Below are 27329 nucleotides of genomic sequence, written 5' to 3'. Positions count from 1 at the left end.
AGGTTAACATGAGAATGTCCAACAAAACCTCCTACTAAAAGGACTCACTGTTATTAGGGTGATAAGTGGTCCTAAGGAGTGTCAAAGCATGCATGATAGGTCCTCATTTAACATTGATGGATGTTAAGAAGTTGGATTATCCAAGCTTAGAAACTCAACCACAATATTGAGATTTGTCCTAAATTTGTTATGTGTACCCTTTCTTATAAAGAATATTCACGCAAAAGGACTTCTCTCATGCAACTCTTTCTTTTGTGCTATTATTTAATGTTGTACAATGGTCCAATGTGCAAGCTAGATGAAGTGCATGCAATCATACATCAATGAAGGTGATTGTGTAGCAAATGTTGTTATTCACATGCTTGATTTCATTCAAAGCTTGTTATCTTCAATGGTGGCTAGGCGAACATCACAAGTGAGCAATGAGTTGCATCCAAAAATTATAGATGTTCTCACTTACAACTTGTAGGCCAATTTGATTTCGAAGAGGTATATGACAATGACAAAGCAAAGTCATGACTGGCATGGGTGTGTGTTTTGCTTGAAGGGCCTCTTGTAGAAATAATACGTTGACGCAACAAAGCATATGATGTTAAATCTCAAAAGCAAGGCAAAGGCACATAATGACCATTCAATCCTTCATAATATACCTAAGTCAACAAAGCATCATGTTTATAACTCAGAAGACACCTATGAGTTCTACTCCATCTAGCTCAAGACATTCTTCTATTGGAGAATCATATAGCAAGATTTAGGCACAATGGATAAGCAAGCTAGTATTTGATCCAAAATTATACCATCTTTCATTTGGCTATTACAGATGGACATTAGTTCTTTATTGGCTACATCAAGTTGTGAATATCCACATAGTTCTCATTGTACACACTATATAAACCACACCCCTTATTATCATATCAACTGAAGTAAGACTTTATGATCACAAATAACACTAACATTGCAATGCTCAAACATGACATCAACAGCTACAAGAGAGCAAACATGAATGCTACAAGCAAATACTTGATAAGGAATGACATCCAATATAAATAGAAGTATTATGGCCAAGCATATCGTTGTGGCATCACTAGGTCTTGAAAGAATTGATTAATGTGGTGGATGCATGGGGTTTATTGGACACTTCATGATGTTCACATAGACAAGGTATTAGAAAACCAAGTGGATCAAGGTACAAACAATCAATTGTGAAGGAATTCGACCCTCATTATATCTAAAATGGCTACCTTGTGTTGCAAATTGCACATCTATTTCTACCTGTTCTTCGACATTGATGTACTCCAAGGCAAGAAAGTTCTTTCATAAGTGTAGCATCACCTCACGTGCTATGATATCTAGGACAAAGGGTCCTTGCATGTCCATGTTATAGTATGGGTGAATAAGGAGAATGTTGAGTGACAACAAATGACATTGGTGTCCACATGACTATAAGCATTGACATGCAAGTTGACAAGCTTCAAGAACTCGTCATTCGCAAGCTCTACGGTGCTTGTTGTAGCCATCATAGCACAACACAATGCAAATGCATGTTTTCACATTAGACTTAGCTTTAAGCAAATCCCATCCATGCCACTCAAATCATTGTAGCATTAGCTAGGCTACGAGGATCAAAATGTTGTGTGGTACCACTTCATGCTTCTCTTACAGTAGGGCACACAAATGAACATCCAAGGAGTGACCAACCCATTCTTCTTGCACTATCTTCTAAAGTATATAATGAAGGTCGAGTCAATGGACCATTTAAACATTTGCATGGAGGATGTTACAAGACCTAGACATTGCCAAGCTAAAGGTCATTAATGCAACATTATTGAAAAACCAAATCTTAACAATGGAGTTTCTTTGGATTGCCTCCCAATATCCATCATTATGAAAAGCAAGGTTTCCCATTATCTTGAATCCTTGGTACACTTGAGTTGAGGTAGTCTTCATGCTCCCCTGTTGGTTTGTAATGCACAAGGATTGTTACTCTCAAGAAAAATATGTTCTACAAGTGCAAGGGATGTTATATTGTAGACAAGCTTGGCCACACTAACAATCTAGGCCCACTCACTAGCATGCTTGGAAACAACATTTCACTATGAAATAAGCTTATGTGATGCATTGATTATCATCTGGGTCAACACATAAAAGCCTTCTTTTAAAGTGTCTTGTTGCACCAATTGATGATTAGAGATGGAGTTATTGTCAATGGAGAATATGATTGACTCTTACTTCGTCATGCGCCAACAAATACAAAACCTCGTGCAAGACAACAAGGACTTTGAGATGCAAATAATTGAATATATGCAATGGAACATGTCTACTTGACTAACTCCTCAATATGGTCCTCCAAAAGACTATACTAAGAAGGTCCAACCTAGTGGACATAATAAGAAAAAAGATATAAGCAGTGCTTGACTTTGCACCATTTCTACACCTATTATCCATTTTCCTTAACTCAACATCTCTTCTATAAGTACATTATTACAAACACTATAGTCATTGTTTTTTAATGATGACATCTTCAATGTTATTTCGATAAGAACGGCCTAAAACAAGGTTAGTGTCATTTCGAGTTCATCTACTACATTGCATTATGTTCTAACATAGTAACTTGTCTCCCTTGTCTTTGAAGCTCGGAACAAATTTACGTAGACAATAATGCAGATAAAAGAAGCAAAAAACACACTTGCAAAAAAAAAAAAGGCTCAAGACAATTGCTTCTAACAAATAAAAGATAAAAAACAACTAAATAAGACTAGTTTTAACAAACATAGTACCCTCTTTTGAGAGAGTATTGTGATTGAAACTTACCCATGTATTGATAAATATGACAAAGACAACAACTTTAGTAAGTCTTTTGGACCTGCACATTGAATGAGCCTTATTTCATGTTAAGTGAGTTGGTGTGGGAGGGTCCACTACTATGAAGTCATTATTATAGTCAGTACATAAGCCTAGTTCCATGGATCCCCTTGGCCATTCACATGATGAGGAGAGGAGCTTGGAAGTCATAATGAGAGAATGATGATCAACCAATAGCTGGTAGCCCTTTTTACACGACTTCCTTGAGTAACTGAGGTATCTTAGTTTTGGAGTGCACTAACAACAACTTTCCATGAACATGGATATTGGAGATTGACTCAAGCAAGGGTCACTATAGAAATCTGGACTTGCTAGTAGGTGAGGATCGAATCCACATGCATCAAATGCAAGGAGAAATATAGGATGTTTCTTTACCTTTTGACAAGAATATTGGAAGGACATCCCTCCACAAGGTGTGCAACAGCAGGTGCGGCTTGTTCTAAAGGGTTGTATTTTTAGCCCTCTACAATGCATATCTATAGAAGGTGCTCGAAAACAAGCCGCACCTGCATTGTAGAGGGCAGTGAGGGGCCAATCGAGTGAGACTCTAAATAGTTCTATATTACGATATTTGATATTTTTATCAACTAGCCTTAGTTACAAACGAAAGGTTCATAAAAGAGGGGTAGTGAGGGGCCAATCGAGTAACACTCGAGGATGCATTGCTTTAGGTTTTATAAAATTTAAAATATAAAAAAATTTACATGGCTCAATTGTTTGACTTAAGTGATTTAAGTTAAGCTCATCTGTAATTTTAAAAAATTCATATTATATTGTTAAGTGACTAAAAAAGACATATCTTTCTTGTAAAATTATCACTCAATTGGGGTGGGGTGTATTTTCCTTTTGGAAGGTGCTACTTTATTGGCCCCTTTACCCTACTGCTCCATGTAGATGAAGCTTGATGATTTGGACTCCGTGGGTCAATTGGGGTTGCCCCTCTCATATAGTTGGTGAAGCCGAGTTGATTCGAGGATGGAGGTATTAGCTCACTGAGCCCCACTCTATCTATACATTAAAGTTGCCACAGTTATCATACCGATCGGCCATGGCGCTACTTTATTGGCCCCTTTACCCTAGTGCTCCATGCAGATGGCAGCTTGATGATTTGGACTCCGTGGGTCAAATTGGGGCTGCCCCTCTCATATAGCTGGTGAAACCGGGTTGATTCGAGGATGGAGGTATTAGCCCACTGAGCCCCACTCTATCTATACATTAAAGTTGCCGCAGTTATCATACCGATCGGCCATGGTGTTCCTTGTAGCCTCGCTGGTGCTTCTGGCAGTGCTTGCAGCTCTCTTCACCGTCGTCTCCTTCGTGTGCTATCCTCGCCCTACGCGCATCCCCTTCCGCAGCCGCCATGTCCTCATCACAGGTGGATCCAGCGGCATCGGCCTCGAGCTCGCCAAACTCGCCCTCCTCGAAGGCGCCTCTGTGTCCATCATGGCTCGCGATCTCGCTCGCCTACAGGACGCGAAGCGCTCCCTAGAGAAGGATACAGGCAAACAAGTGAGCGTCTACAGCGCGGATGTGAAGAATTTCGACAGCCTCAAGGCCACCGCCGACAAGATTGGGCCTCTTGACATCTTGATCTGCAGCCATGGCGTGTCCGTTCCCAAATCCCTGGAAGATTCCTCCGTAGATGATTTGAACCATGTGTTGGATACCAATCTGAGAGGTACCTTGCATGTTGTCAAAGCTTTGCTGCCTCTTCTAAAGCACCGAACAGAAGATCCTTATCCTGCCTGCATTGCCCTCGTGTCTTCACAGGCCGGTCAGGTACATCACAATTTTACATATTGTCTCTGGACCTTACTTCCTTGTTGTCTTGAGAAGCAGTGTAGGCTTTGTTTTTATTGAACATGTCCCTTGTTCATTGACCGTTTCCCAGTTTCACCAGTCTGTACCCGCTTGTTCAATGACTGTTTAATAGTAATTGTTGCATGATTTGCCTTCGAGGTCCCTCAAATTCATACACACAATTACGTTGGAGTGAAAAATGTATGCTTTGTTGAGATATTGGCAATCACACCCAGCTTAGCTGCTTTGTACGAAGGAGTGTGGGCTCAGGATGCAAAATCCCATATGCTCAGTGGTAGAAAGTGTAGCCCAATCTATCCCTATAAAGTATCATACTTGCTCTCTTTTTTAATGCAATGTCATAGTACTTTTGTCCTTCCAACAAAGTATTTGTGTCATTATCAACACACAAGACTTTGTTTATGAGTCCAAGTCTTAATCTTGGAACCTAATGCACTTGTGTGAAAGTCAATCTTAATGTCTATGTCCTCATGAGCTCACTCTTCCTCTTTCAATCTCCATAGCCATGTCCTAGATCCATGTATTTTCATATGCTTGTCCTGTGCTATAGTTGTTAGAACCTTGGATAAGCCTGGATATATATGATGGAGATCCATTCGCAGTATTTGCTATCATTTGCAATGGCAATCATTCACAGAACTTGATTCAGCTATGTGCTACTTTGATATTTCACCAATTGATTTTAAGCAGGGTTTCTTTATTGCTCACGACGAAGAAAATTGCCTCCAAATAGCCTTAGTCACCCTATTGGAAGTGGTCTATTGGGAAAGCCTTGCCTAAGTGGCAACCTCATCTCAAGATGACAAAGCAACAGGGAAAGACCTGACAACAAAACTAATGTCATGAACACTCATGCTTGTGCACCTTGATCCATGTGCTTGCCATTCGGCTTTGCATTTTTGTTAATGGTGGTTGATGATGATTACCAAAGAAGGCATTGGTCAATAGAGTAAGATCATTATGATTGTGTAGTGTTTTGCCTTAAATGGGCCGTTGGGCCATAGTCGCATGCAATCAAAACAACAATTGGCAATGGCGGAGTCTACCACAATGGAAATGGCTAAAGAATAGGAAAAGGAAATAACTAGAAAATGATTGAAAATTGTGAAACATGTATACTTGTTCACTCTTCATGATGCAAAGCTGAAAACTTTGAGAAGCAACTAACATAACTTCCAAAGGTAGTGAGAAACTGAGCGATGGAAACTTGTGCATGACACTTGGGCCAAATATTACAAAACAGGGAAATGGAAATGACGATGAAAACTCATAGGAAATGGAGTTTTTGAGTGAAAAGGCTAGAAAACAATAGTTTTTTGTGACTTTGCCATGGGAAGATGATACTTGTCCAACATTAGTTCAACTTGTCACATTGTCACACGCTTGCCTTGCTAGCGGATTGGTGTTGGCCAAGGGTGTTGGAAATCAGAGTTGTAGCATTGGAATGTGTGCACAAGAGGGAGAAGAGAGCTCAAAGTACAAGAACAAAATCTTGCTTACTAAGTTGCTTAGAATACAACTTGGATATACTCTTCTACACATGATAGTGACCTATAGGCTGTTTATATAGCCTTTGCCAAGCTAGGGTTAGGGTTTTCCTTGCCCCTAGGGCTATTCACACTCATCTGTCCTTATACTCCCTTGCTTATAGTGGGTTCCTATGTCTGTCTTCTAACACCCCCCCTCAATGCCAAGGTGGCATTGGATTACAAAGCATGTAAGAGGTTCCCCCCCTTCTTGGGATGTCTTTATAAATCTGGCTTACAAGGTTGTTTTAGGTATATGATTTAAAGAGTCAAAACAGTCGATCTTCAGATGGATTGGAGGCATAGTTGGCCGCCAATTCTTTGGGTATATTAGGAGTGTTGGGACATTTACTAGTGATATACCCTGTCTTCTTGCATTTGTTACATTTCATCTTCTCAGGATACTTCTTCCAGCAGTTGTTTACAAGATGTCATTTTTTCTTACAGAAAGAACATCTAGTGAGAGCTGTATGTACCAATACTTGATCACGGGAAGTTGAAGTTGCTTGACTGTTGCTGCTTTCTTTGTGGTTCCTCTTTTCTTCATCCAAACAGGATTGAATGGTACTTGCCAATATAGGATCTCGAATGTTAGTGAGAGTGGTTACAAGAGTAGGAAACACCTGTTTTACAGCTTTTAGGAGAATAGCAATAGCATCTTCTTCATGTATTGGAGCTTGTACAGAGGCAAGCTGTGCCATAAGTCCCTTCATATGGGAGATGAATTTTCCCAAATCTTCTCCTGATCGATATTCCAAGCTAAAGAATTCAATTTTAAGGAAGATTTTAGTATTTTTACTAGTGGCTCCATAGAGCTTTTCAAGCTCATCCCATATTTCTTTCGCAATGTTTAGTTGATCAACATGATGAATCAGGGATTTATCTAAGCGTAACATTATAATTGCTTGAGCACATTGGTCATCCTCTATATCAACTAGATTTGCAGAGTTTACAGCTCTACTGCCTTGAATGAGAGGCCAATACCTTCTCTCCATCATTTTGTATTTTATAAGTACCTGCCATGGGTGGAAATCTTTGCCATCAAACTTTCGAATTTGAGGATGGACATCAGCATATGTTGTGGTCATTGGAAAGGTCTTACCACTTGTTAGGACAAGGGCAGTGTTTAGTCCCTTACAAATTTTCCACTGAATGCGGAAGCAAATTAGACAATTTGAAATCAAAGTTGTAATGAAGAGAAAGACTGAAAATCATATAAATGTAATATTTCAAAGTATGACTGTGGTGGTCATTTCTTATGTGCAAACTTCTTCCGAGGTTTAATAGTCTTTTTAGGTTTTAATGAAGCAAACCTAGACTGGACTTAAGGCTCCTTCTTGTGGTATGGCTTAGTAGATGAAGCTTGGGTTGAACAAGGTTGGTCTATGATCTCAATGCTTGTTGTTGATGATTCCGAGGAGAGTACAATGACACTCAATCCTTTTGATTTCATTGACCAATGTACTTGAAACAAAGTCACTCACGGTAGGCAATACACTTCTAGTGTATGATGGTCTATGTGTTTATAATTGTACACATAACCTTACAACAATATACGAAGAGAAATAAAAAAACTCACTAGATTTTAGTGAATGCCTAGCAAGCAAATGATTAGATGATTCATGATTAGTGTTTAGAAACACTAATGTCAAGCTTAGTGAAGTACTTGAATGGAACCCGGTTGGAAGTCGGCTTCCCAATGTCCATTGAGCATGTCCAAGAGCTTTTGAATCTGGAATAAGCTTCAGAGATTATGCTTCAGTGATTAGAATCACTGTTAATGAAGCTCAGAGTGAAAAAATGACAAAATGTCAAGCTTAGAGCTTGCTGGCTATGGCTACCACAAAACACATAGTTAGGGTTTGGCTTGTAGCAGCCAACAGAGGTTGAATTTCTCAGAGCCCTCTTAGGGGTAGATGGCCCACTAGGGGGGCTAAAAAAGCCCTATGGTAGCCACCATTAATGCACCTCCTACAACCCGTGTTTCAACATGAGGTAGTCGCCTGCCCAGAACTGTGCCGTTCTGACTTAGAACGTAATGCCATCCTTTTGCGCGTCTTATTCCACGGTCTATGGTGATAGGCAGCTGCGCCTTGAGATGTGGAAGAGTTCCTCAGAAGGAACCAAGAGCTGATATGGCCTCCTTTGTCCTCCCCAAGTCCTCTAATGGAGGTAGGTTGCAGGCAACTATGGAGAAAAGAAGGATAAGATGAAGGAGATGATAGCTCATGTGCACTTAGTGGTAGCTGAGGGTATAGGAAGCTGAGGGGATCAGAGGAGGCTCTGATACCATGTTGGAAATCAGAGTTGCAGCATTGGAATGTGTGCACAAGAGGGAGAAGCGAGCTCAAAGTACAAGAACAAAATCTTGCTTACTAAGTTGCTTAGAGTACAACTTGGGTACACTCTCCCACATATGATAGTGACCCATAGGATGTTTATATAGCCTTTGCCAAGCTAGGGTTAGGGTTTTCCCTGCCCTTAGAACTATTCACACTCATCTGCCCTTATACTTCCTTGCTTATAGTGGGTTCCTATGCCTGTCTTTTAACAAAGGGAAGATGGTATTTGCCTAGCATTAGTTCAACTTGCTGCATCGCCACATGTTTGCCTTGCTAGTAGATTGCTGTTGACCAGTTTGCCATATGGCAATTGCTAACATCAACACTTCTATTGTTTGCTTGCTAGGTGACCATGCTACCCATCCCTTGTGTTGGTGGATTAATGACGACCTTAATGTGAGCGGTGCCTAGGTTCATTATATTTCCCCCATTAGCGGTGCGGTTGTTTTCAAAGGTCAACTTGAATCAAGATCATCCAACCACATTGCCTCATGCATGGAATAATCATTTGTTGCCTAACATCCCCTCTCAACTCAAAAACTCTAGCCAAGAGGGACTGCAAAGCTTAGCTTGGTCTCAAAGTAGCTAGGGCATTGGACAAAGGATGCACATCAGCTGCCTAATGGCCTACCAAGGCTACAGAGGCAATTAGAAAGTACCTCTATTTTACCCCGAGAGTTCCCATCCCAAAGTAGCAAGGGGATTAGTCAATGGGTGCTCGTCGGCTGCCCAAGAATCTACCAAGACTATAGAAGTGATAGTTTTCTTTCCTTAGGAGCCCAAGTATTTTTTATGGACTTTTATTCTTCTTTTCTTTTGATTTTTTTAAAAATCGTCAAATTTTCTTTAGTATGTGTCCAATGGAAAAGGAATGGTTAGCTCACATGCTTGTCAATAGGGAAACTATTCAACCGCCCACAAGGGTGTTGATAATGAAGTAATGGTGAAGAGGTATGTAGGTGACTAAACCATAGGTGGAGACTACTCAGGATTTGAAGTGAGCAAGGTGCTTATGGGTGCTGTGCGCAATGAGATGCATAGAGTAATGCTACATGATGCAAATAAGAATGCTCATGCAATAAGGTGCCACTTGGATAGTGTCCCTTGTGGGGGAAAATTTTCACTTGCCCAAGCATATTTTTACAAAGATGATGATGATTATGCGATGCAAAGGCTAAGTACAATATGGAAGGGATGTTGATGTCGAGAACAAGAAGACAATGCCGAAACGTGAATATACATAATACAAGCTGTATCTTTACAAGAGATGTTGTCTTTGATGAGAGGGACATTGTGTAGTCCACTGTATCGACCAATTCCTTTGAGCCTATCTCTCAGCTTGCACTTTTTGAGATTGTGCTGTTTGAGCTTGGTCTTTTACTCACTCTTGACTTGCCAATAGAGTCTTTGACTCTTGGGCCCCCTTCTGTGGATGCGTTACCTTATTGGGACTAGCGTACTATGCAAGATTTAGGGATCCTTCCATTAGATACAATCTTGGAGAGACCCAAAAGATTTGCTAACATAGTTACCAGGAATGGGGAACGGAACCCCTTGGAACAGGGGAAACGCCCAAAGTTAGGGAACAGGAACTGAGGGAATGACACACACACACACACACACACACACACACACATATATATATATATATATATGAGAGAGAGAGAGAGAGAGAGAGAGAGAGAGAGAGAGAGAGAGAGAGAGGTCACACACACACACACACACACACAATCAACACTTAGCATCTAGAGATATGAAGACTTGAAACACATAGAAATGCCTTTAATAATTTGATCACAAAATCATTGACCAATTATATGGTATTATGCGTAGCTGATTGTGATGCCCTTGTATGCACTTGCAGGATATGCAGATTACCAAGGTTGATGGATTGATGTACTCTTGTGAGTTGATGATGGTGTCACTCAGACTTGGATTGTAGACTTTGGTGCCTCTTTTCATGTTGATGGATTGATGTACTCTTGTGAGTTGATGATGGTGTCACTCAGATTTGGATTGTAGACTTTGGTGCCTCTTTCCATGTGACTCCTTGCTTGGAGTGTTTTGGTATGTTCAATGCAGGCATTTATGGAAAGGTGTATCTTGGAAATAACCATGCTTGCAGTATTGATGGGATTAACACAGTACACTTGTCTTTAGACAATGGTTAAGAGCTTGTGCTAAAAGATGTTAGCTGGCATTAAAAAGAGTTTACTATCTGTTGGTTAGCTTGACTTGCATGGCTACACCACACTGTTTGGTGGTGGTTGGTGGAAAGTGAAAAAGGGGTCCATGCTGATTGCAAAAGGAACCAAGAAGAGCACTTTGTATTGTTTGCATTGCAAAGCCTTAAATGACAAGTTTCTTATAGTTGCTGAAATTTGCAGCCACTTGGAGTTATGGCATAAGAGATTAGGCCATATGAGCCAAAAAGGACTTGATGTCCTTGCCTCTTTGAAGAGGGTTCATGGAAAAGGCTCTAAACATGACTTTTATAAGGAGTGTCAGTTTGGAAAGCAAATTAAAAATTCCTTTTACTCTGGTGTCTCTCGTAAGTCCAATGTCTTGTATGTAGTGCATTTTGATGTATGTAGTATGCTCGTGAAATCGTTGGGTGGTGCTGCATATTTTGTCTTCTTTATAGACAACTGTTCCAAGAAGATTCGGATGTACTTGTTGAAAAAGAAAAGTGAAGTGTTTGCTGTTTTTAAAACTTTTTATGCATTTGTGACCACTCAGACAGGTAGAAAGCTGAAATCCTTGAGAACTGATAATGGGGGTGAGTTCACATTGATTGAATTAAGTCCTTTTGTGACTTGCATGGTATTAAGAGGGAGCTTACAATCCCTTACAATCCTTCTTCAAATGTGGTGGTGGAAAGATATAACAAGACTTTATGTGAAAGAGTGCGGTGCATGCTGTCCACTGCTAATCTCCCTTCTTGCATTTTGGGGAGAGGCACTCAAAACCGCGGTTCACATTTGCAACCACTCTCCAAATAGATCCTTAAATAATGGCATCCCTGAGGAGGTTTGGTCTGGCAAATTGGCCTTATATGACCATTTACGCATATTTGGGTTTGATGCTTTTGTACATATTAGGGATGAGTTGAGGAACAAACTCGACCCAAAATCCACCAAAGGCATTTTCATGGGCTATGGTAATGAGGGTGAATTTGGCTACAAAGTGTGGTTACCTCAGTCCAAGAAAATTATTCATAGTCGTAATATTGTGTTTAATGAGGCATAATTGTTGAAAGGCGCTTTAGCCTCTAATGAAGATATGAAAAATGTGAAGTTTCAGAGTTTGCAGCCACCCATTACTTCAGAAAATGGGCATCATGGTGGTGTATCACAGACTGAAACTGATGATTAGCCGGTTATTTTTGAACTAGATGATGATGGATACCAAGTAGAAGCACAAGGAGGTCATGGATAGCAAGATAGACTTGTGATTATGAAAATGCAAGTGTTGAAAATGAAAATGAAGGTGTTGTACAGCATGAACAACATGTTGAAAATGGCTTACAGCAGCCAATAAATGCTGAAAATAATATACCTCTAGATGTGGACCCAATTCCTGAAAATGTTGATCATTAGGTACGCAAGTCTACACGCGTAATAAGGCAATCACATAGGTGTGACCCCTCCTTACATTATGTGATGCTTAGTGACGAGGGTGAGCCTCTTACATACAAAGAGGCCAAGTCATGTGAGTTCAGCAGTATCTGGGAGCTAGCTATGCATGAAGAGATTAAATCTCTATATGTAATTGATAATTGGGATCTTGTGTCACTATCGAAGGGAAGGAAGCCACTTCCAAACAAATGGGTATACAAAGTCAAGATAGTTGACAGGAAACCCAAGTACAAGGCAAGGCTAGTTGCCAAAGGGTATGCACAAAAGGAAGGGATTGACTTCCAAGAGGTCTTCTCATGTGTTGTGAAGATGACCACTTTATGTGTGCTTTTTGCTCTTACTACTGTTTTGGATTTAGAGCTGTATCAAATGGATGTAAAAATAGCTTTCTTGCATGGTGACATCGATGAGAAAATCTACATGAAATAGCCTAAGGGCTTTGTAGTTCCTGGAAAAGAGCAGATGGTGTGTAAACTAAAACACAGCCTATATGGGTTAAAGCAAGCACCAGGGCAGTGGTACAAAAAGTTTGACATTTTTATGCTATCTCATGAGTTTACACGCAGCCATGCAAATTATTGCTTGTACATGAAAAGGATACAGATGGCAGCCCCATAATACTTGTTTTGTATGTGGATGATATGTTACTAGCTAGGAAAAGAAAGACTATCTTGGATGCTCTCAAAAATCATCGGAAATCAGCTTTCTCCATGAAAGATTTGGGGAATGCAGAGCATATTTTGGGCATGAGGATTCATAGAGATAGAATGCAGAAATTGCTGTCTTTATCTCAAGAAAAGTACATTGGAAAGGTACTGGACAGATTTAACATGGTTGAAGCTAAGCCTTTTGGGATACCCTTACCTCCTTATCTCAAGCTTAGCAAAGCCAACAGCCCGAAAGATGACGTGGAAGCAAATGCTATGAAGGGTGTTTCTTATGCATCAGCTTGTGGCTCTCTTATGTATGCTATGGGTGCTACTCGTCCAGACATTACTCATGCAGTGGGAGTTGTTAGCAGGTTTATGTCAAATCCTAGCAAAGCACATTGGGAGGCTGTCAAGTGTATTCTTCGATATCTTAAGGGTACACAGAGAAAAAGTATTTGCTTTGGGCAGGGTACACTTAGTTTGCAGGGTTATTGTGATGCAGACATGGCAGGTGACTTGGACACTTGTAGGTCCACCAACGGGTATGTCTTTACAGTAGCTGGTGGAGCTGTTTCTTGGTGTTCAAGGTTGCAGAACATTGTTGCACCGAGTATCACTGAAGCTGAATACATATTAGCTACTGAGGCTTCTAAGGAAGCTATATGGTTGAGCAGACTTGCAGATGATCTTGGCATGTCTATGGGTATTGCAGTTTTGGGATGTGATAGCCAGCGTGCTGTGTATCTGGCTAAGAATACCATGTATCATTCACGCACAAAGCATATGGATGTGCGATATCACTTTATCAGACAGATTCTGGAAGATGGTCAAATCCCATTGACCAAGATTAAAACACAAGATAATCCTACAGATGTTCTCACTAAAAGTCTAAGCAAAGCTTAGCACAAGCATTGCATTCGACTAGTGGGAGTTGGTTAGCTAGAGGTTTATATCGGACCTTTAAGTGGAAGGTTGTTGGGATAAAGGCCCGGTAACCTCCGTGTATAGTACACGCACATTGTACATGTGAACATACCCTTTACGTTTCCTAAGTATAAATACATTTTATTCTTTGTGTACCAACACATATTGTTAGTACACTCTAATCGACTCGTACTTTCACTCTGCTCACACTCTCTTTAGCCGTCACACACGCTCACTCTTGCTCGATCTCCATCTCTCTTAGTTGTGCCCCTCTTAGTCCAACATATGAGCACTTTGATGGAGCTAGGGATGAAACTGTCCATGCATGATGGTAGTGAGATGCATGATGTTGCAATCTACACATAGGTTGTTGGTTGTCTTATTTATTTTTGCAACATACGTTTGACATACAGTTTGTAGTATCTTAGGTGAGCAAGCATTGCCCCTATGTGGCCGGAGAGGTGGGGAGGGAGGGGGGGAAGAGACTTGCAGCTACACACTTATAGCGATTCAGATTGGGCTAGAGACTTAAACACTTGACAGTCTACTAGTGGATATTTTTTCTTTTTGGACTGTCCATGTATTTTATGGCTTAGTAAGAGAAATCTATAGTGGTTATCTCATCTCGTGAGGCTGAGTATAGGGCAGCCTTTATAGCAATAATTGAATGTGTATGGTTGCGTAGATTGCTAGTTGATCTGTAGGTTTTGTTGAAGGATTCTATACCCATTCTCTTGGACAATTAGTACTATTGCAGTAGCATGAAATCTTGTGTTTCATGCTTGCATGAAACACATTGAAATTCACTACCATCATGTCATAGAGAGATCTTATGCAGGAGAGATTAGCTTGATGTATGTTTCCACATAGGAACATGTTGCAAATATAATCACCATGGCTTTATCACGTCAGAAGATTGAGGATTTTCACAAGTCCTTGAACTTGTTACCCTTTGGTGATTGATGATCCTTGTATCTCATCGCATTGGCATTGCAAGGGGATGTTAGAATTTGCCAATTTGGGGGGGTGCCCCATGTAAGTTGTGTGGTGTAGACACTTATTAAAGTGTCAAAGTATAGACACATAGGAACATGTTGCAAATATAATCACCATGGCTTTATCATGTCAAAAGATTCAGGATTTCCACAAGTCCTTGAACTTGTTACCCTTTGGTGATTGATGATCCTTGTATCTCATTGCATTGGCATTGCAAGGGGATGTTAGAATTTGCCAATTTTGGGGAGTGCCCCATGTAAGTTGTGTGGTGTAGACACTTATTAAAGTGTCAAAGTATAGTGTGTTTAGAACTTTAAAAGTAGTGACACAAGAGTCTAAAGTTAAATTAACTCCAGTTAGAGTTACGGATAGCCTGCCTTACTTAAGACCTATTATACTTTCATTCTATCATTCAAGTACTTGCATCTTTTGAGTGTAGAATTACGACCCTTGCTCTTTGCCTTGTCTTCACTTTCTTACTCGCTCTCTCTCTTCCTCCATTTCCAACAATGGATACGTTTAACAGTTTGCTACCATTGTTTCAGCACAGTACACCCGATTTTGGTCAATTTGAGCAACCTATTTTGGTCAATTTCAGCACCCGATTTTGGTCAATTTCAACAACCTATTGAGGGTTTACATGCTGAACAATAGCCTAATTTTCAGCCCATTGATTAGGGCATTGCTAATGATGAAGTGGCCGATGAGAGGGCTGCTATTCAGGTACCTAAAACAGTCCCTAGATGGATGTTGGATAGATTATGGGACAGCAAACAGTCCGTTACGCTTCCTGATAGGACTAGAGCAGCCACTTGCCATGCACAGGGTAACTTGGTTGCATAGGTACTTGTAGCTATTGTGTGCAATGAGGAACCTATTTCTTTACATGATGCTTTAGCTCAAAACATAGCTTCTTTTACGCCTTGACAATTGTTCCTACACAAAAAACAGCAAACAAGTCTCTGGTTGCACGTAGCTTCGCTCACTCTAGTCGTGTGTTGATGCGCAACACTCTTGCTTGCACCCAAATGCTGAAAACACGGCCTTTGTGTCATGCCGAATCTTCCTCTTCAAGTCTCTCCATACATAATCAGCCCCTAACACTGCTGTTATACCATGTCAAAGTGCAGCGATGTGGAGGCATGTGCAGGGACTGATAGTAGATGTTGAAAACGGAGAGAACAAGGGTTAATCATGGGGATCTCTCCGTGTGTCTTTGGCTTGACAATCTTTAGAGAATGCATGCCATCATTCATCCACCACATGGGTTTAGGCTGAAGGGTTCAAGCTCAAAATTATTTTGATGGTTATTTAATTTGCTTGTAGCTCTTGATTTTTTAACTCTCACTTGTTCCGCATGAAACCTTATGCAAGTTCAATCCACCATTTCATGAATTCTCAAAAGATATCACGGATGAGCCACATGTAGGCGATTTTTCCAAAGGAGTATTGTAGAGGATTTTGACATAGTTGGTAGTTCGATGGATGATGTTGGTTTGGGACAATATTCTAGTGGGGATAGTTGCTTACAGTACTTTGATCTAACCCGTTGCCCTTTGATCTAACCCGTCGCCCACATGGCAGGGATCACAAATCTGCAAGTCTTGAGTGGATGCAGGTTGAACCCCCATGCACATACATAGGGAAGGAAGACCAAGTTGAGAGAGAGGGTTGATACCAAATCAGTTATACGTAGACCTTGATCAACAGTGAGTACATGAGTGCCTAGCTGAAGTGACTAAGCCAAATATAAATACATGAAAACTAGAGGCAAAAAATCCGATGGAATTGTACATATTGAACTCCAAATGTGCCTGATCACATCCATCTTGCAACTGTAACTTTTGATCCAAAAATCCAGCCTAAAATGAGACAAAAGTCCTGAGTTTTGTTCAAGTATGAGATTTCAAGTCTAGGTATAGGTAGTCTTGCTGATGTGTAGTCCCAATTTTAACGCCAGTAATAAATAGGATGAGCATACATTCCATGGTACTCTTATGAAGCCTATAGTTTAATGCAAGTTTGTGTTTCTCTACAAAAAGTATTACTGTGATTGTGCACAAAGAAGGCACGTAGGGCACAGTGACATACTGGATCAATTGGGTAAGCTAATTCAGCTGTGAAATAGATTATAGAAGCATTGGAAGCATATGAAACTGTATGAAACTTATAAGTATTATTTACCTGTCGTCACATAAAAGGTGTAAACTGAGCATTTTTGATTCATTGTTTTAGACACTATTACATGGTTATCCAAAAAAATAATAACCTTTAATCACTCACTTTAATGCAGGTGGGTTTATATGGCTATACAGCTTATTCTGCAAGCAAGTTTGGTCTTCGAGGAACTGCGGAGGCTTTACAGCAGGAAGTCCTTTGCTACAATATTCGAGTTTCAGTCATCTATCCACCTGACACAATCACACCAGGATTTGAGAAAGGTAATCTGTCCCATTTAAAAGCATTTAAGTGGATACATCTTTTGGTTGATTGGGAGCAACAACGGTTTTCTCCCAAGGACTTACATGATTCACTCATGACTTTGTTTGGATAGAGAATGCTTCAAAACCAGAAATCACAAAGTTGCTTTCAGATTCCTCTAGTGTCATGAGTGCTATAGATGTTGCAAGGAAGGCATTGAATGGCATCAAGCAAGGGCAGTTTTCCATTCCTTGCAACTTTGATGGGTCCATGCTATGCATTGCAACGGCAGGGATGTCTCCTCAACCGTCTGTACTACATGCATTTGCAGAAGTTATGCTGTCAGGGTTGATGCGGATAGTTGCACTTTGTGTGACATGGAACTGGTACCACATTTTGTCAAAGTGGCATAAGAACCAAAACAAGTAAGTCCCATGGCTGAAATTTCTTTTAATGATGAAACCACTCTAATTGAAAAACCATTATAGTAATCTAGCTGTCGGTGTATAAGAATGTTGTGTATGAAATGATACTTTTAGAGCTTAATCTGCTTTTCCACCTGCTTTCCCTCACCAATGTTAATAGTGTGTAGTCAAAGCAGCACCTTCTTGTAATATTAGATTGTTTAGCAGGATGATTGTACTAATATGATTTTCTCTTCTTGTTTTATGTGGTTGGGCTGCTTCAGAGTCAAGTAGGTGCAGAACTCCACGAGCTTTTGGACCTTTTTAATTTGAAAAAGTTGACAAGCATTTTCTCCACGAAATAGCAACTTGCAATGTTCAGTTCCTCCTTGATTTCTGGAGATGCTTCTTCTCAGCAATTTATTCCATGTGGTGGTGAAGCTAATTGCTGTGTTGGATGTGTTAACCATGCCAGTTTTAGTGATGGTGAAGCTAATTGCATGTGATTGTTTCAAAGTTATTTGGCACGCTTCTTGATTTCTCAACTGAAATATTGTAAATTATAAGATTTTTGCAAATTATCCCAATCCAAAACGCAGCCAAGCCAAAACACAGCAAACGGTAACATTTTTGCAAATAGGAACTTAACCGGGTAACAAATGCCTAGAGATTTCCTCAAGAAATGGTGAAGCTAATTATTGTGTTGGATATGTGAGTAGAAGAGCACTTGAAGTGTAGGCTTCAAAATAGCACTCAATTGACCTAATGAAATAGTGGAGGTTGTGGATAGTGATTTTACACACTTCGTTTTTTTATTTTTTATTTTTGTTTTTTTGGGGGTAGGGGGGATTTCTAGTCGGCATCCTTTATTAGAGAACATTAGTACAATGTAATATTAAAGTGTTGCATGGTTTTTACCTTCTCAATGAATGAGTGAGGTCCAACGCTCTTGGCAAAATGTAGCAGGTCTGACTATTTTTAAAGAATGGTTCCTTACATGCTTTTCGATAAGGTTCTGATATATGTACAAATTGCATAGTGCTCAATACATGGAACTCGGGTAAGCCTTGCATTGAATCTATGATATATGTACAAATTGCATAGTGCTCAATACATGAACTCGGGCAAGCCTTGCATTGAATCTCTTGGTATGTAGATGGCCTTAGTTACGGAATTGGGTAGAGTATGTTATAGAATTTGTTAATCAGAAGCATTTGAATTGAAAAGTGTGGAAATAGCCAAATATTGTAGTCAAATAATGTGTCTTATAGAAATATAGGAGGCATCAATTGTAAGTAAGGCGGCTTGCAATTGCCATATTTACCAAATTGAGTTTGTTTTTAGGATCATTTTTCCATACAGTTTTTTCATGTTTCTATTCTTTTATGGGATTCTTCCTTGCTAGTCCAACCTAGTGTGTCAACTTATATACCTCTTCTCTTGCAACTTGTCAATCCAACCTATCCCCTCAACATGTATGCTCATTGATGTAAATGGCAGGAGATGTATACCTTTCGTTGGAACTAAAAAAGTGATTGGTATCAAAGGGCATGTGGAGAATTTCTAGGTTCTTGTCACTCACCATGGTAGAAGAACAATCGAACATCTCTTGCAATTTACTAGTCCAACCTATTGCCCCAACATGTACGCTTGTTGAAGGAAGTGGTAGAACAATTTCACTCTTTTTGCAACTAAAAGAAATGTGGTGGTGGTAAGAAGAAAAAGAAAGAAGAAAAGAAAAAGAAAAAGGAAGACGACTTATTGTGATCCAATGACATGTAGAATGTGTTGACTATGGATAACTTCTAGGTTCTTGTTGTCACTTGCCATGCCTCTTTGTAGTAGGATGTTGATTGTTACACAAGTAGCCATAGGTGAAGGGACATCCATTGGTGTGGGGAAATGAGCTTGCATTATAGGAGGAAGGAAGTGGGAGAAATGTGGAGGACAAAGGAAGACCTTGGACAAGCATATAATGACAAACTTGTTGATGCTTGGTTGAACCCTTTGCCAAGGAAGAGGCATTATCAAATGTAAGCTTGTGCCAATATATATACATTGAAAAGGTTTTTCTTTTCAAGACTAATGCTTTGTGAAACTTGTACATCTTGGATTCACCAAAACAGTGAGATCTTAGAATAGCTAAAATTCCAACATAAGCATCCACTAAAGTTAGCCCATAGCCCATTTAGGGGTTTGCATGGACATGACTCAATTTTAGCTCAGAAGTACCTCTAATTGAGACTTGTAATGAAGTCGGCATTAGACAAAATATAGATACTTCATAGACATGATGGAAATGGTTGTATGATGATGGGCCCATAAGGGCTTAGGAGAAAAATCCAAATTTGTGTATATCATGTATTACAACTTTGATGCACATTTTACTCATCAATTTGCTAAGAGTTTATGACAATTGCAAATGTTACTACTATTTTTCACTTGATTTTGATTCAAGAAGCCTTGTTATTATTTTTTTCTATGAGTTTATAACAATTATAGGTGTTCTCACTACTTTTTACAAGTTAGAACTATCAACCTTAAAAGCTACTTTAGATGGGGATAAAGAACATGGAGCTAATTCATTTGATTTGAGTAAAGAAGAGACCCAATATTAGATTTTTCGCAAGTTTATGTCAACTATAGTCATTATTGTTACTTCTCATGAGTTTGGGTTATCTGATATTGATTGATTGCATAGCATTGACTTTTGGGAAAAGTAACTATGTGAGGGGAAAGTTGAAACCCAAAGCTATAAGCTAGAGAACTAGTTTTGCTATGTTAAGCTTTTGGCGCAGGTCTTGAAGTTAGATAGTCAATTATAGTAGTGTAAGTACAAGGAAAGGCTCCAAAAAACACACTTGGTGTTGCTTGAATTGATGAATACATGTGATGCCAACATTTCTTGCTCCATATTGTTGGAAATTGGTGTAGCTCCACATAAAAAGGCATAAACAATCAAATCATTACCCAAATTAATAGAAAAAGAAATAGATTTGGATGTATAGTGTGTAAAGCTACAAGAGTGCTATGCAGCATGTAGTGGAGAGTTGGTGAGGTTGTAAAGAAAAATATTGTGACCTTACTTATTCACCAAAGTATGTGTCCTAATATATATGATTCAAGTGTACTGATGCTTGTTTCTTTATGCACATAACTTCTCTCATTCACTCTTTCGTGGAACCAATGAAAACTTGCTATGCCCATATTTGTTGCTTAAGGGCATTATGAATGGTGACACAACAAAGAACAAAGCATCAACAGTCACATCAATTGGTAGAGTCAAATGAGAAAAACAATAGTTGTCTATAAATGTTGGTATGTAAAGGCCATTGAATATGTTACCCAAAATTGTAGAGTTGAGAGTTGTGTTGTCCACATTCATGCAAGTACAATTGTCTTAAATTTACAATTTAGGTCTTAGCATCTTTAAGTTGGTCTTGTGTCAATACATATTTCTCCTACCTTTGCGTGTTAGCTCCTTGCTTCTCTTCTCTTGCTTGGAATCGACAAGTTGTACTATCATGTATGGTGTCCTTGAGCAACATGGCATGAATAGTTGGCCAAATGTTACTTGTGAATGGTGTATTGTGTAAAGATGCAAGAGTGCCATATAATATGTATGGTGGAGAGTTAATATGCGAATATGTATCTTGCTTTATGGAACACAACCATGGCTAATTACATCCTTTACCAAATGTAGATGGGAGCCATATCTAGCCTTAGGTTACTTCCATGCAATTCTCTACATTGACAACTCTCCCACTCCATTGATAGTAACAATGTATGTCAATCTTTGCCTCATCCATTGTTCTTTGGCCTTGGTGGTGTCAACTTATATACTATCATGAGAGTTCCTTTCCTTATGTTTCTACTTTGGGCCACTCACCACCCAAATGGTACGGTTTGATGGACCATAATAATACGTAGCGTGCTCTAGCCTCATACTCGATCACCAACATAACATGACTTACCATGATCCTAATGTAGTGCTTCATGTGACTTCACAATGTGTAGTTATAGCAATGTCTTTCATGGCCTTCTCAACCATGTAGTGATGATGGACTTTCCAAGTTGCCACATTAGAATTGCTTATTCTTTGAGTTTATTGTATAACAATTGGTCCACCTTGTCTTTGAGACAACACTTCATGACATTTAGCTTGTCATTTCTTGAATACACTCCTCTTAGTAGAGTCATGGTCTTTTAGCCAACGAGTGAAGGTGTAGTGCATGCCTTGTGAACCAAATGCATATGTTATGCTTTTACTCATGAAAATTCAAAGATCGCTACGTTTGATGTTACACTATCTAGGAGATTTGAGGTAGGAGTGCCATGTTTATGCTATTTGACAATGCCCATCTTAATATTGATAAAAGAAGTCACCCAATTTATTAATGTCAATAAAGCAGAAAAGAAAGTTAGATTGTGGTAGATGTTAATTCATGAAATTGAGATCATGTCGTAAATCTCTTTTAGGGACCACTTCTTTGTTCTCATCATAGCCAATTGAGAGATTAAGGGGTAGCTCTTGGTGATCTTGTTTCATTGTTGGGAACATACGGGTGTGGAGGATGCCTTAATGGGCAGGGCCGACTTGAGGTTGTTCAAGTTGAAACTATTATTGCCTAGCACCTTAGAAGGATACAATTTGATCGTGTTTTCACCTTAGTTTGTGTTTTAATGTTTTTATAACATATACTATGGTAGTGATATGTGTATACACTTAAAACTATTTGGGCTTTTCCCTCGTTAAGATGTTTTCCCTTGGGTTAGTACACACTTTATCTATAGTTTGCACTTATCTTTTGTATCTTCTTCTCCTTCATGATCTTAAATAGTAGAGCTATGATCTTTCTCTTGCTCCTTCATCTCTCAGCCATCATTGCTTGCATTCTTGCCTTGCTCTCTTGTTGAGAAAATTATTGAGAAAGAGGAGATATGGCACAATTGCAATCAACAAGACAATGATAATGTAGTTGAACGAATAATAAACTTTATTCAATAGAGAAGGGCAATTATGGCTACCAAGTATAAGTGATGGGCTAATACACTTGGGCTAATACCCAAGCCAATAACTAGCACCAAGGAGCCTAATTAGCTCTAATATAGCAATGTCTACAATGACAAGTACTCTCTAACAGTCTAAGGTTGCAAATTGATTATATAGAACAATTGATGTGTATCAGCATGTTGAGTGAATATCGAGAAACCCTTTGGTAGGTAGATGCACCACGATGTGGGCAACAACTCTTCTTGACATTCTAGCTTGAGATAATGGCTATAGCTTTAGTTAGTTAGCTCCCTAGGTAGATAGGTAGATGTAGTCCAGATTTCTACCACTAGATATCTAGCCAACTTGATATTTGTATAAACAACCCAAAGATCAAATTTGGAAGATCCCAACAACAAAGTTGTAGTACACAAAGAGATGAATACTTCATCTTTTCATTATTCTAAAAGGAAATGGTTGGATCGAGAGATATTGGCTTTGCAAAACTATTTACAATGAAGGTGGTAGCTAGGAATTTACTACTTGATTAAAGGAGACTTTTTTGGCCATTTTGCTACCTTACGTGATTAAGTCTTGCACAAAGTTCCATTATAATTTTCAACTTCAACAAATTTTCTCTTGATATAGTCTTTTCTATACTTTTTTTTTTTTCGATTTTGCAACATCAAGTACAACAACTCCATAACGTCATTCTCATGTTGGAAGCATACAAATTGCTTTTGTGATTTGGGGATACTTCATGGGTTGTGCCTTAAGTAGTTGATTGGCGCAATGGAGATAGGGGAGCAATGATGGAGTCAATAATTTGTTGTCACATATGAAAAGATTAATGGGACAAACTACCTACTTAGGCCCTATAGGATTTGATGTGTGCTAGTTGCTTAAGGGCTATGGAATGTTATTGTAAGTATTGAGAAGTAGCTTGAGTCTGTTGCTGCAATTGCTACTGTAGCTACTACTTTTGAAGGCATAGTGGAGGAGGATAATGCATGTCCAAGTAATGTGGTGCCAAATGTTTTATATCTACTGAATAACAATCTAGATGGGATACAAAGGATGCAAAACCTCATGTATTAATGGCTCTTTTTGTAAAAATGGCAATCATACCTCATATTTAATCATGTAAACCAGCAAAGGAGGTTTGAGATGCACTTGCTAAGCTCTATCAAGTGTGTAATGAGGTATGTGTGGTATGTTGCCTAGATATGGAAGCAATTGAATTTTGAGTATATGAATGACGATGATTCCAGGTATGTATTTCTCATGAGAATAAATGATCTCAAGGAGAAACTTGGTGCAATTGACCAAATTGTACCAAATGGCACGTTGGTTACCAAGGTAGGAAGAACAATCTAGTCGATGAGCTGACTTTAGTGCTATTGTAAGAAGAATAATCTAGTAGAAATCGGCCTGTGATGTGTACATGTGATTATGCATTTGTTATAGGTCATTAAAAAGTCATGATAAAGGCCTCTTTTGTTGATGGCTTAAAATCTAATTCTAATTATGAAAAAACTTGGTAAAACAGGTGACTAGGGTCAAAAGAGGAGGAAGCTTTTTTATCATGATTACAAGCATGAAGGTTACATTTTTAAGGACTATCAAAACTTCTAGGAAAGAGAGAAAAAGGAGAAAGAGCAAGGTTGGCAATTGTTGATGTATTAGATTTCGATTCCTAGAAGAAGAATGTTGTGCCTTATGTTTAAGTGGTTTGTGCATTCAACATACATTGTAGTTACGATCCTCTTGTGCATGACACATGTATGGTAGTTTATAAATCTCACTTTTGGTTGTTTCATAGTGGTGTTAGGAAGCATATTTCTCAAAAGGAGTTGTTTTGCTCTTTGGAAATGCATTGTAGAAAGGGTCTATTTAGTGTAGCAGTAACATCTCATACCTGGTTAAAGGTATTGGTAAACTCCACATTACAACAACTAATGGTAGTTTACTTACATTCTCATTGGTGTTTATGATCAAGAAGAAAATGCTTGTTGTCAGTTTTTGTAATGACAAAAGCTAGCTTTTTAGTTATATTAGTGGATTATTAATGTGCAAAAAATGATCACATTTATGATTGCATCAAGGACCTTGTATGGTGGACATTATAGGATGGAAGTCAATGAGAGCTTGCACATGATGCATGTGTTATTGGTACCAATTCTATTGATGATGCTAAATTGTGGCATGCATGCTTTGGCCATTTGAATTATGGTTCCGGATTGTATCTAGTTCGATAAGACATGGTGTTTGATTTGCCGCATTTGAAGACTCCCCCAAAACATGCATTTGAGGGCTATATCCTTGGTAAAATTCAACATGTTGCATTTTCTAAGGATGGTTTTGTTTAGGTGAATAAGATGTAATAACTAGTTTATAGTAATATTTGTGGTATTATGTAGACATGTTTAGTTGGTAGTTATTTTTAATTTGTCTTATCCATTGATGATTGCAATAAATTTACATGGGTCTATTCCTTAAAGTTAAAGGTAAGGTATTTATGTTCTTTAAACAATTTTAATCTATGGTCGAGAATGAGACATGTTTTACTCTTAGTATATTATGTTCTTTAAATGTTTTCTATATATGACCGAGAATAAGAAAGGTTGTACTCTTAGTACATTATGTAGAGACAATGGAGAGGAGTATATGTCTATGAGTTTCATGCGTTGATTCGACGACAGTATCAAGAATCAATGTACGATGCTATCATGGAGATGACATGCTAAAAGCATAGATTTTGCTTCATAGTCTTTGGTTGGAAGGTATTTTGTGTACTGATTATATGCTGTGAATAGGTGTCCACAACTAAGGCCTTGCAAATAATTACACTTTATGAGGTGGGATAATATCTATGTGTTTTTAGATGCTTGGCTTGTTCTCTCCTGCTAAAAAAATAGCAAATAAGTGAGATGCAAATTTGACGAGTACATCAATGAAAGTAAAGGGTTTAGAATTTGTAATATTGCTATAAAGAAAGTGATTATTAGCATGGATGCGGTCTTCACTGAAAATGTAGTTCATGATTTCTCACATGTAAAAGGCAACAAATCATTGTTATAGAAGATAATATTTGATACTATCCTTCCCTTGTTTGGTGCTTGAGAAATTAATGGATATTAGGGCTCTTTGACATCTACAAACGCTCATGGTAGCTAAAGATATTGCCCACTAATAAATATGTTGATAAAATGGATTTGCATGAGGTGGTGCTTGAAGAGAGATGATGAATCGAAATACTTATCCAAATAGGCTTTACAAACTATAAGAGATAGTAAATTGGCTACTCTTTTGCCTAGTAAGACACGTGTTGGGATTTCTTTTCATGCTTCATTTCTTGATGATCACACTCTTGTTGCTTCTATTTGTGATGGAGAGGAATCAATCTCATTTGAAGAAGAAAAATAGTCTGTTCATTACATGCATGTCATGCAAGATGAGTATACATCCTATGTTCCTCTTCAAACTATAGTGGCCACTTGTACTTTTAAAGTTGAGTATAGGGTACCTTCAAAGCTATAGTTGAGTGTGTATTGCTCAGACAAATTGAGTGTTGTTGATTAGTCATGCCCTACCACTTCTATAAGGACAATCACAGTGCTTTAGTAGTTGTAAAGAATCTAATCCTTCACACTTGCATAAAGCACATTGCTATATATTACCATTTTGCATGGAAGAAACTCTTTTAATGTGAGATCAACTTGGTTTATGTCCTACACATGATAACTCCACAAATCTCTTCGTGAAGGCTCACTCATGAGAAGTTTGAAACTTTCCATAAAGAAGGTGAAACATCATAATGATTCCACCATGATTTTCCATGTCCCTTACTTGTTCACATCATCTCTCCTAGGGGGATTTGTAGCATATACTATGGTAGTGATGTGTGAACACACTTAGGACTACCTAGGTTTGTTTCCTCCTTAAGTGGATTTTCTCCTAGATTGGTATTCACCTTAGGATTGTGTATTTATGATTTCTACCTCCTTTTCCATCATTATCTTGAATAAAATATTTATAAGCTTCATCACTACTTGCATTCTTGCTTTGCCCTCTCGCTATTGTTTCCAATGGTTTAAGTGGCGGAGTTGCTCTTAGCTTCAAGATTTATATCACTTTTTTTTGCACATTAGAATGCCATTATTATTATTAATTTAGTCCAAAATTTGAGTATTATTTTGGTTTCCAAATCTCATCATTAGGTTGTTACATTTTCATATTTAGTACTAGGCTACCATAACGACAATTGAAAAATTACTATTTAACACAAAGTTGAAAGCACATATACTTGATATGGCATGTATTTTGGGAATTCATATTGTTAAAATGCGATTTAAAGTTTCTCATTTTGGATTTTAAGTGCATGATAGAAAAATTTATTATGTTGCATCCCTACTAATTTTTGTACTTAAGTGCACAATAGCAAAAAGTTACTATCCTGCATCCCCAATAATATTCATATCCATAGATGTAGAATATTTGAATATTATCAAACATGTAGAAAAATTTGGTGAGGAGGAGGAAATGAAACCTAATGGCAATCAACAATAAAATGAAAATTTAGAGAAAATAATAGTTGTCCTTATTCAATAGAAAAAGATAGTAAAGGCTACCAAGCATAAGTGATGGGCTAACTCCCAAACCTAGAACTAACACTAACAAGCTCAACTAGCTCTAATATAACAATGCATACATTGCTGAGATTGTGGGCTACACTCAAAACCACTCCATACT

The 27329-nt window shown here is 38.6% G+C and overlaps 1 protein-coding gene across 1 annotated transcript; it reads left to right on the top strand.

Moving 5' to 3' along the window:
• Positions 1-3995: 3995 nt before the first annotated feature.
• On the top strand, positions 3996-18100 carry LOC148016164 (3-dehydrosphinganine reductase TSC10A-like). The gene is made up of 4 exons (XM_087664357.1): positions 3996-4641; positions 17053-17200; positions 17314-17605; positions 17869-18100. Exons 1-4 carry the CDS (start codon positions 4111-4113, stop codon positions 17876-17878), a joined length of 981 nt encoding a protein of 326 aa, XP_087520483.1. The 5' UTR covers positions 3996-4110; the 3' UTR covers positions 17879-18100.
• Positions 18101-27329: the final 9229 nt, after the last annotated feature.

The sequence above is a fragment of the Lygodium microphyllum genome, chromosome 23 (genome assembly GCF_053477565.2).
Source record: "Lygodium microphyllum isolate KBCC chromosome 23, Lygodium_microphyllum_v1.1.10, whole genome shotgun sequence".
Classification (NCBI taxonomy): domain Eukaryota; kingdom Viridiplantae; phylum Streptophyta; class Polypodiopsida; order Schizaeales; family Lygodiaceae; genus Lygodium; species Lygodium microphyllum.
This window is presented reverse-complemented; position numbering and strand designations above follow the sequence as displayed.

Coding starts and splice junctions, on each gene's coding strand:
- LOC148016164 (XM_087664357.1), top strand. CDS start 4,111: ATGGTGTTCCTTGTAGCCTCGCTGGTGCTTCTGGCAGTGCTTGCAGCT. Junction 4,642..17,052: donor TGTCTTCACAGGCCGGTCAG/GTACATCACAAT, acceptor ACTTTAATGCAG/GTGGGTTTATATGGCTATAC. Junction 17,201..17,313: donor CACACCAGGATTTGAGAAAG/GTAATCTGTCCC, acceptor TTGTTTGGATAG/AGAATGCTTCAAAACCAGAA.